Source organism: Sinohyriopsis cumingii, chromosome 12 (genome assembly GCF_028554795.1).
Source record: "Sinohyriopsis cumingii isolate HCF-2022 chromosome 12, ASM2855479v2, whole genome shotgun sequence".
NCBI classification, from domain to species: Eukaryota; Metazoa; Mollusca; class Bivalvia; order Unionida; family Unionidae; genus Sinohyriopsis; species Sinohyriopsis cumingii.
The window spans coordinates 80,301,169-80,313,270 of record NC_142972.1 but is presented as its reverse complement, the minus strand read 5'-3'; the positions used below and the strand labels follow the sequence as shown (position 1 = coordinate 80,313,270).

Genomic DNA, 12,102 nt, shown 5'->3' with positions numbered 1-12,102 from the left:
ATTGAGAACACAAAGGTGAAATTCAAAAGAATAACAATTTAATACAATTTAATATTCAAATGATAATAATTTCCCAATCACTCTTCTCCCTCTCAACCATCCTGTGATTTATAGTGTGAGATCGCTTTTCCACCTATCCTTGTTTTCTACTCATCTGTATCTCTCCTCTCCCGCCAGTTTTCTCTGACTTCCCTCCTAACTCCTTCTCTTTGACTGCTCTTCTCCAATTTCTCCTCCTCTACTCCTTTTCCTCCTCCTCCTTGACTCTGCTCTCCAACTAGCCTTCGATTCACAATCAACTTCTCCACTAGTCTCTATTCCGTCTTTCTCCTAGAGACTCGGGACTAATCACACCAGAAGTCTGTCCCCTAAAAGCTTCCTTTACAAAGCTTCGTCTTTCTTTAGAATTTCCTACATTTTCCCGCCAATTCACGAGTGTCTTCCCTGAGTTATTGCTTCAACTTCTCAGCACAATGTTTCACAATGACTGGGGGTTTCTAGTCAACCATATTCAGTTAAATTTGGGTTGAAATGGTGACCACACCCTCTCTCAGTTCCAACTGGATATTGATTCTACTCTGTTCTGTTCAACTTAGCAGACAATACTCTGGCTGTCTGTCAACGTGGTGATATTTACAATGCCAGTAAGGGTCCTTTATTCTTGAACAAAACTTTCAATGTCCACATGTGATTTTTGACACCCAACAAGCTGGGCTCACGTAACAATTCCGAACAGGACCACTATAGCCGCGGGGTCTAACATATACACATGGCTTCTAACCAATTCCTTTGTTCTTGACTTACATAATCGCGGCCATGCAACATGACAGTCATAGTTTCATAGTAGTTGGAAAGTTAACAGTCACACGAGACCTCATTGGCTGGATGGCTGCAGCGATTGGGATGAGTGCATGAATGGTATTGATAATTTGTTGTGTGCAGACAATCAGCGGTGGTTTACAGCAAGTGTTTTAAAAAGTATTTACTTTTAAGAATATATTTGTTTTTCAATTAACCCCCAAATCAAATGTTTATTCCTTAATTTCCACTATTTAGTTCTGATTTAAAATTCAAGCCATGTCAAGATGAATGCTATGATTGAATTTATATTTTGGAAATATGTTTATATTGGCACTGATTATATGTACCGATACTGATTGTTCTAATAATTGGCCCACTTATGAGTATTGCTGATAAATCGGTACAGCTTTACCAGAGATGAATCAAGTATGCTCCATCCCAAACCGGAGTGTGTTGTACAAAATGCACTAACCCCATCCTAGTCATACCAGAGACTGAAAAAATGGTACTGGCAGCTGCCTCACTTGGCACACAGCAGTTAGAGGTTAGTGCTAGGACTAGTCGTTATGGTGTCTGAAAAATGTGACTGGGTGGGGCATGATGCCCCAGTACTAGACATTACAATAAACTGCCACACTGCAGACATCGTAGCAGTATGACTAAAAAATCGTTAAAGCTACGTTAAAAATCCAAATCATATATACACATATACACACACAAATGCACAGGTGACTTTTGATTCATACTATTGATGCGTTCTGAGGTTACAGTGTGAATAAAAAGTAATGTAAATGCACATGTGTGAGTTGTGCATGAATCATGGCACATGGCATGATGTTTCATCAGTGATGGGGTAAAAATGAGCCCACAGTGGCAAAAATTGAATTTAATTTTTTCATTATGTTTAGTACAGAACACTGATTGAAAATATGTGTTCATCACGTGAAATGTCTTACACCACATGATGTATAAAAAGGTGTTTTGTTTGATGCATCACCATTCTGATTTGTTGATGATGTCATCCAATTCTCAAATAAATTTTGTTAAGACACAGGCCCTGGCCAAGTGACTTAAATAAAATACTTGTCCTGACTGAAATCCACATGCCTGACATATTTTTTCTATTATTTTGCCATAACATTTTGATATACTTTAATAAACTTTATATAAAAATGTTTTGAATCTGCTAGTTTTCTTTATACATTTACCGACCTCTCTGGTGTCCTAGTGGCTAGAGCATATGCCTAGGATGTGGGAGGTCGCAGATTAGACCCTGGCCAAGTCATACCAAAGACCTTTAAAAAATGGCACTAGCAGCTGCCTCAGTTGGCGCTGAGCATTAAGAGGTGAGTGTTAGGACTGGTCGGCCTGGTGTCAGGATTATATGACTGAGTGGGACATGATGATACATGTCTGCGGCATTTCCCCAGTGTTAGACATCACTATAAACTGCCACACTGCAGATATTGTAGCGATATGATTTAAAAATTGTTAAAGCCATGTTAAAAATCCAAATCACACACATACATTTACCTTTCAGGATTGTGTACTGTAGTTTGGAGAGAAAATTTTTTTGATTTGATTTCATTAAAAGTAATGTTCTCCCCAAGTTCTTATATAAAAGGTTGCTGGAGATCAGGGCCCATAAGGAGTTGCCCATTACAGATTGGGCCCATAAGATTTAAATTAAGAAATTAGAGCTTTGTAATGCTAGTTGTTATTTGAACAATAAATAGCAAACAATTGTTACTGATTAGTGATATAAAAAGTAAAAATATTACATGTTTTTATTTTTATTTTCAACTGTTTTCTCTTGGAGTTAATTATAGTGTTATGTCAACATGGCTTATATACTCAGGTTAAATTAAATATTACTTATTCTTCTACAGTTTAATACTACTACACAAGAACCTTGTTAATCTGGATTCTGTTTATCTGGAAACCTAGATATTTGGAAATAATTCAGTGGAAATGGATTTCCAAATCATTAATTTCCTCCGTTAATCCAGAAATTCACTTTCGGATCCAGAAATGAAAATCTGGTACCAAAGTGTAAAATTGCTGAAAAATTTGTATACTTTTTCCATTTGCAGAAGGATGACTGACACCTTTTGCAATAAGTTTATCCTTTTACTTTATTTAAAGAAATCTTGCACACTGAGCTGATGTGACATTGATCTTCTCTTGAACAGAAGAAAATAAAAAATAAAACAACAATTAAATAGAAAACAGTGAATTTACTCTAAATTGTGAACCATATTTTGTCCTTGAAAATTAATGACCTAGGCAGAAGGTTCAATATACATTTATGAACTTTAGATCAATTCTAACTGAATTATACCATATTGGACTGGTCATTTAATTTATAGGTCTATATTGTTCTTTCTGAATGGGATATTTTTTTATTCTTTCATATATTGCAAGATAAATTGCTTGCAAATAATATAATCCTTTGGAAACTTAAATGGTGTCTACCTACTTGAGTGAATATTCTGCCAAAATTAAGATGATGACCATTGTAAACACTGTTATAAAATTTTAGCATCAGAAGACTATATCAGTTTCAGGGTGGGAATGGTGCATTACCAAACATGAAGGTAAAAGAGTTTCTAGTTTCATAATTAGTTCTCCTTCTTTTGACTGCGGAGGTGTCATAATTCCATAAAACACTCACTCCCAATATCATTAGAACCAACTCTTTGAACTACAGGGATTAAAATACAATGTAATTATCTCAGTGGTAAAAAACTGTAATGAATGAAATAAAGAGACCAGAAATAGTACTGTTCTTGGCCATTTGCGTCACTGTTATGTGTTGTCACAAAGTTTATAGCATTCAATAAAGTCAAGCAGTCAACCTTCATAGATTGAGATACATGTACTACAAATTGAGCCCCCAGCAGGTGGATGAATATTAATAAATTTACAAGTTTTTTAAGAACTTTAAAATGTAAATGATGCATTTTGTCAACACACTGAAGGTTCTGTCAGGCAAATAAAAGAAACCCAACACTTTTTGGATGCGTCCAGTGGCAACTCAAGTAGAATACAGTAGAAAGTCTAATCTAGATTTAGAGGGGATTGGAGCATCAGACTGTCTGATATTTTGAGCTGTCATCACATACAAGTTGTGACAATTTTTGTCTGTTATTTTCTAAAGCTTTAATATCAGGAGTTGTATAATCTGTTTGTTTTAATCATTTTTAGAAAGTTTATGAGGCCTTGTTCAGTGTAAACCAAACGTTATATACTCATACTATATTTGTAGAAAAAAATGTCCTTTCTGTGCTTAATTGTTATCATCTAGGTGCCATTTAGTAAGCAGCCTGTGTAAGAAATGCAAGAAAAATAATCCTTCATTATGTTTTGGTATTTAGTAGAAATTTTTATCAGAATTTGCATCAGACATTTGGCAAAGCCTGACCAAAATCTGACCAACTGTTGGAATTTTCCCATTCTTTACAAATGCATATGAAGGATTCTGTTAGTATACAGCCGGTGTGGGATCTTTTATTTACTATGAAATTACAAAAGATTTTGTAAAAATATATTTAAAGCTAGACTTTTCCTAATAATACAATATTTTGGCAAAAGTAGTTTTTCAACGACCTTTATGTTTTTGTTATAAAAGCTTCAGCATATTTATTTCCCTCAAAAAAAGAGAAATTTAAAAAGAACTTATAGTATTGTTAATTAAATTCCAGATGGTCATAAATATTTATCACAAGTTCAAATATATGAGGTTCCAACTGAATTCCATTGGTATTGCAAATAATTTCCAGTACTGAACATGCTGGTGTACCTGTTGTCTTAAATATACGAATATGTGAGTGGCAATGGACTAAAAAGTCTTCTGATGTATCCCAGTGTTATAATCCCAAAATGTTCTGGTCAGAATTCACTAATATTCCAAAATTGATGTCGCTGTCCAATAATATAGATGGGCACTTTTTATTTGCATTGAATAATAATTTGAATAAATAATTCCACCCAATGAAATACTGAACACAGCAATAAGACTGATTCTGCCTCAGATGTTAAATGCAGGAATTAATAATTGCTCAAGAAAACAATATTATATATAAAGCTAAGACAAAAAAATAAAATGATGATGAGGGTCAAAAGTTCATTTCTAGAATATTCTATGTTGTCAACTTGGCATTGTTTTTTGCTAAAATTATAATAAAGAAAATGGAAAACATCAGGTAGATCAGGTATTTCCATGGTGAATACCAATGTCCTAAACATGGATTAAGATAAACATGTTCATTGATAATGATTCCACTATTTAACCCACACTCACAAAGAAATATTAACTATGTATTGTTTACAAAATAAAAGTTACTGGTCAGGTACACCATAACTTTATTTTGGACAGGGTCAAGTCCAAACATTTATACAACATATATAATAATGGAGATAAAACTAACAAATACAAATTAAGTATATGTTGCAGTACCTGTAAGTAGTAAGTAATGCTATTTTTTTATGGATGACCACACAATTGTGCTTCAGAAATGGGAATAGAACACTGGTACCATAGAGGTAATTGATGTGTGTAAATTGTTCAGGTTTTGTGGAACGGCAACACAAGTAGGTTATTTAATACTCACAAGGTTGGAGTAAAGTGCCTTGCCCAAGTAGGTATCACATGTGCTGACCTGGGGTCATCTGAGGGTAGGATTTAAACCTGCAACCTTTCAGTTGCTAGTCTTGGCCAATAACTGCCATTATATATTTTAAGTTGCCATTTCTTTCAGGATGGCAAGTTGAAAGACAGTTTGTGATTTACTGGTCAGGCAGAGGAGCATCGGTTGGCAAGAAAGATGTTCTCCGTAAGAATAGTGACCACTGACTACTACCAGGCAGTCCCCATACCCGGCCTTGATGTCATCTACTCAGAATTCCGTGGAGCTGAAGTCAAGAAAGTGCCATTGGTGCGCGTATTTGGGGCAACACCTGCAGGTAAATTACAGTCAGACCTTGATAAGGATCCACTGATTCATAGTGGCAACTAGTATTCATTGCTCATATGGTAGTCAGTGGAGGGGGCATATTGTTTTTGACCATTCCGGTGACCTAAGTGGTTAGAGTGTCCACTTCAGATGTAGGTGGTCACAGTTTCAAACCCTGGTCAAGTCATACCCATGCTACCAGGAAATCAGGTGAAAGTCTGGAGAAATGATAATCTTTTTCCCAACCATGAAAAGTCCTGAAATTTTGCAAATATTGATGAAAGTTGGGAAAAAACGGGGAATTTTCTGCAACCACTTGACACTCGAAGCAATCACATAATTGAGTTGTAACTAAACTGATCATGAGTTAAATTTATTGAGTTCTAACCAGAATATTCGAAGGGTGTAGTATGGGTCATTTGGGTGCTTGCATTAAACATATATGCTGAGGCAATCTCAATGCTCAGTGGATTAGATTCATCTAGGAGACTTTTATTTTCAAAGTCAGCTTGATATCCATATCATTCTTTATGTGGAAGGTATGAAAACCACTCTAGCATCACAAGAGGCAAACATCGCTGTGGCAAAGCTAGGCCGCTTACCGGATAGCCTTGCAAACTTTAAACGTTAGATCAAGTGATACTTGAATGAAATGGATATGAAAATTACTTTTTTTCTCAGAAATTGTGAGTATTAAAATCGTTATGTCTATAATCTGCTGTAAGACAAGATAACACTACAGTGTTGAGTAAATGTTACCTGGTACTCGCGATTTACATTGCTTGTCGCATGAGTGCAACAATCTAATCCACATTTTCAAATGTTGTAGAGAAAAGAAAAAATATTAAATGAAAGTCGTATGCTGGTTGTAATAAAAATACAAAAACGAAAGAACACAACATTTTCCATATTTATATATTCCAAGAACAACTTCTGGAGTTTTGTTGTAACACATGACTACCACATTACTCTCTGCTTGATAAATCAGACTGGCCAGATTGCTGGTTTTTACAAAAAGTATCAGACTTTCATTTAATATAATTGAATTTCTCTACAACAACATTAAAATGGAGTTTGTTGTTGGCATCAAGTGACTAATTGACTTCCGATGTTGTTGTTTGAGATTTGAGAAGTGACTAGTAATGCAGATGGCAAGTACCGGGTTAGGTTTCATCAATGCTGTAATTTCGTCTAGTCTGTCAGTGGATTAAAGACCTAACAATTATAATACTTGCAATTTCTGAGAAAATAAATCATTTTCCTATTGATTTAATGCAGGTATAAATCAATATAACATAAGTTTGAATTTTCTAGGCCTGCTGGTAAGCGATTACCATGTGTCACTACCGCACAGTGGCGGCAAATTCCAAATTTTTCATATGCAATTACATGGACCCCACACTCTAACCTAAATGTCCAAATATGAAAAATGGGGTGGGAATATTCGGAGGAAAACTGGATTAGAAAATGGACTGCTATTCGTTTAAGTCAAATTTGTAGTCCAAATTGTTGAATCTCAGCTGAAATGAGAAATTGTCGTCCCTTGCATTATATATTAAAAACCCATTCCAGCCCCTGTATCAATACAAGTTTGTGGATTGGTTTAACGAATTACAAGAAAAGTTGGTTGTACATAAAATTCAGTCCTTGTATATACAACAGTATATAATTTTGAAGGTCTTTTGTCAAAATTTAAATCAACCCTTTCTAAAATGTTTTTTAAATGATGGATTTTTAACCAGATCATCTTAAGGAGATTAGGTTGTTTGAAAAAATCTTTGGGATTTTATTGGCATCGATAAATTCAGGGTTAAACTCTCTTTGTTACAAGACAAGGTTCTAATTATTTTCATTTATTGTTTTTTTATACTGTAATAGGAAATGTTTACTTTCTGTAAGATGCAAATATATATTGCTATAGAATTCTTTAGAATTAAAGGTTTGAAAGGAAACAAAACTAATTCATGTTCATTATGTTGTTCCCACTTAGTGACATAATGCAGGCCAGCAAAATAAAGTTATATTTTTTTTTTTGTACATTGAAATGACTTTACCTGCCAATTTACAGGAATATAATCAAACTTGTTTCGTGTGATACATTTTGTGGTTTTGTACATGATCATCTTTTCTGGCTTTTGGAGAGTCTTGAATGAGAACCATCTTTAGATTTAAAAAATGCATGTTTTATAATCTAAAATGTTCTTTAATTCCATTCAGTAATGGACATATGTGAACCTTGAAAAAATTAATTTCGTCCTGGAAATGACCTGGAAATTCATCTTTAGAAAAGCGTGGAAACCATGCATACCAAAGACTTATACAAAAAATGGTACTGGCAGCTGCCTTGCTTGATGCTCAGCATTAAGAGGTTAGTGTCTGGACTGGTCGGTCTGGTGTCAGGATAATGTGATTGGATGGGACTGGTGCCACATGTCTGTGGCATGATGCCTCAGTGCTAGACATCACTATAAACTGCCATACTGCAAACATCACAGTGATGTGACTTAAAAATTGTTAAAGCAATGTTAAAAATCCAAAACATACACACTTGTTGTGTTTTTAATGTTTATATGTCATTTTACATATGCCACAATTGTTATTTCTGTTCAGTTGTTTTTTTAGTGACTTCATTGGTTGAAATAAATGTGGTTCAAGTCTTCATACCGTACTGGTCCAGTGATAAGTCCATGCTGGAAGATAACCCTGCCTCACAGCTTTACAACATCCTGGCAAAAATGTTCCTAGAATACCTGTAATAATAAGTCCACCCCATCTTTTGCAACATTGTTCAGGCTGGATGCTTGATCTTAACATGGGTAAACTATTGAATTAAAAAAAACTATAGTTGTATTTCTAGTAAAACAAATTAGAATTTTGTAACTTTTGTTTCTTTTAGAAATTTAATCCTTTGATAAATTTTCTCTAAATTGCGTCTTCATGGCCAAATCCTTATAGCTTCTTTTTGACTTAGAAATTTTGTGCTTTTATAAATATTCTTTCACTTATGTCTTTATGGCCAAAAACCAAACATTTTTTAAGCTCTATCATCTTCTCTAATTTACTATCAGTAATTCAGTCACTTCAGAATAGGAAGTTGGAATACCCGTTAATGACCAATATTCTCATCAGATGTACTGAGCTGTGTACCTCTCACGTAGTACATGTATAGTTTTGGTTACCCAGCCATTTTATAAAAACAGACCACATTGCTAAAATAGCCCTGTGTCTACAACCATTGGACTTTAAAATACCATACACTGATTTCACACCTGGTATTAAAAAAAATCTTTATTTAGTAAGTTGCAGGCATCACAGAATGATGCGTGAATACATAGCGCCATGTGATCAAACCAACCTTGGCCTTCTTCCTGCAGAACCATCCATAGGGATGAGGTAGTCATTGCAAGAATTAGAATTGGTTGTACTGGTGTAGCCTACCCTTACATAGTGATGGGTGAAGACCCACCTGAGTGTGGCAGTGAACCCATGACTGTAAAGCACTTTTTGATAGATTGTTTTGATCTCCAACCTGCACATGATTGTTATGTTCATATGTTAATGTTGTAAATATAACTTGTATTTAAATTTCTTGAAGGAAGTGACCATTCTTTCTAAAAATATTGCTTGTGTGAAGCCTATTTTCTTCGAGTACTTTTTAACCAACATTTGTACTGCTCATCGTCTTAATTTTTTTTTAATCATCTAGATACACTTAAATACACACCATGTACATCTCCCATTGATTGGGAACTTTCATATATTTTGACCATATCATTGTTCTGTTATAGTTTGTTGGTAATAAACCTTTTTGATACATAATGTTGCATCATATAACTTTTCTTATGGTGCTGTGGGTATATAACCTTACAATGCTGGTGCAAAATCCACAATCAGTCAATCAAGTACATGAAACAGTCCAAAATATTGGATTGGTAGTTTGATTGTGTTTGTTTGCTGAACTCGAAAAAGCAAACAATTTGAACTAGTTTGTTGGATTATGACACAACATGATTTCAAGCCAGGGTCAAACTGGCAGTCTTGGTCCCTCATCTGTTGAAAGTGCTGACAGTTTCATCTCCTGGCCCTTTATTTTCTGATGTAAAATCTCTTGGCATCCCAGTTTGACTAGTTTGCAATAGGAATTTTTATATTATAAATTAATGGTGATATTTTTTAATCACTGTATTACTGCATTAATACAGGTCAACTTTATATGTCATAATTGCAGATTTAAGCATGCAAACCTGTCAGTGAACTAATTCTACAAATTTCATAGCTGCCACGGATGACTTAAAACCACATTATAATTGCCACAGATGACTTAAAACAACAGTATGTCTTTGATATTTGGAATAAATATAACTTGGATAGTTTCATGGTTTATTTGAATCGATAGACTACAAAATTTTGGCATTAAATCACATTATAACTTAGGAAAACAAAGAATGATATGTATTGAATAATTTCTATTATCTGATATTATACACAATCTATGGTGTGGTCAGATAAATTAAAATGCTTAGGCACTGGGAAATCTTTATGATTACTGATATCCCTTGAGTGTTCTTTTATTCTCACTTGAAATTCCCATTTAGTCTCTCCTACATATTGTTTGCCACATTTAGTGCAGGTGAGTAAATAGATGACATTACATGTGGTACTATATCCTCTTGAGGTTCGTAAATGTGCTTCTAAAGATTTTGGATCTCTATTTTTTCGTTCAGAAACTGCAATTAATGGTCTCGCAATCTGTTACTTTGTTTGTGAATGTTTATCTTGGTTAGTTTCTTTGAGATTTCTCAATAAATGTTCCATGCACTAATGAATTTGGGACAATTTGTGAAGCTTGTGCATAGGTTGATTTTTAATCCTTAAGCAATTTTTCCTTTAAGGCCACACTCTTGGAGGTAATTACCCACCTTTTTTAAAAATTTAACAAATTTGCAAAGAAGTTTTCTTGCCATTTTATAAAGCGGAATTGATTGGAAAGGCAGTAGCTTCATTTCTGGGCAAACTGACAACTGTATGTGTAGAAGAGGTGGACAAGAGTATTGATGCACTCTCATATAGACTCACTGGGCTCTCATTGCTTTTGGGATCTGTTGGATTGGATTCCTGCCTTGGGTCGCCTTCACTTCAAATAGAATGTAAGTATAGGGAAGATGATGACTGATTGGATCTCTAAGCATTCCCTCCTGTCTGCTGGGGTGTTCCAGTTACCCCCCTTTCCCTGACCAGTTTCTGTTACTATTGTAACTCATGAGAGGGAATAATTCAGGTTGATTCATATGTTCAGCTGATCACTTTGCTATATGTCAGAAGTTTATATACTGTTTTGTTGCTTGAGGATGCTGGTGAAGCCGGTATTGCTACTGGTAAGGTCCCTTGACCATTGTTGTTGCAACTTACTGTTGTAGCATCTGGGTTCCGAAATAAACCATTGTCTCATAGCTGAGTTTTGGATTCTGGGCAGAACACTGTTAGATAATCAATGAAAGCGCATCAATGCACAGTTGCAAAACTCTGCTTAATTAAGTGCTTGATTATTTTTTAGCTGTTTAGAAGTTACATTAGGGACCTCATCTATCCCCACCCCACAAATTAAATGGCCAGCATATTATTGGACATGAATTTGATAAGTTGCAATCTAAAAGCGGTAACTTAAGTGGGATGATTAAACTGATACTTTCAAAGACGTGCTGGTATTTGAGAACCTTTTTATAAAAATAGAAAGTGTTGATGCAGAAGCCAACAATTTACTAGCTACATACATTATTGGTAAAATAGGGACAAAACAACATGAAGTATACTTACTCAAAAAATAAGAAAATATTTAGTGGACTTAAGAAAATTTATGTGAAGACAGAAAACAAGTGTGCTCTCGATAATCATAGGATGATAAGCAGCCATACAAAAGGAATACATATACTTAACACATTCACATTTGCTAGCAAATAACTGAAACATGATTTTTTAAAATTTGTCTTTTAAAAATCAGATTTTTTTGCAAAAGTTTGATTTGGCTCGAATATGTTTCACAACATTCCATTTGGCCACTGCTTGTATCAAACATGTTTAATGGGGCATAAATACATAGACAAAACTACATATGTGTGGGTGGAAAGAATGAGTTTGATGCGGTTTATGAATATGTCAAGGCGGTCTGGCAGAGAATGTGTTCCTACATTGTATTAAACAAGTTCTTTCCCACGTCTTACAACAAAACACCTATGAGGTTTCTTCGTATTTATTGCATATGCCTTTTTTTGTTGGCATATTCTTTTCAGTTTTTGTAATTATACTTTTACAAATATGAAATAGGCGTTTGGCATTTTATGAAAAATAT

The 12,102-nt window shown here is 34.6% G+C and overlaps 1 protein-coding gene across 1 annotated transcript in view; it reads left to right on the top strand.

Annotated features, from left to right (window-relative positions):
- LOC149786819 (uncharacterized) overlaps nt 1–12,102 on the top strand; it is a 184,647-nt gene that overhangs the window by 31,519 nt on the left and 141,026 nt on the right. The window contains exon 2 of the mRNA XM_089977328.1: nt 5,562–5,766. Within this exon, the coding sequence (XP_089833454.1) occupies nt 5,628–5,766 (139 nt within the window). The 5' untranslated portion in view covers nt 5,562–5,627. The remainder of the gene's footprint in view (nt 1–5,561; nt 5,767–12,102) is intronic.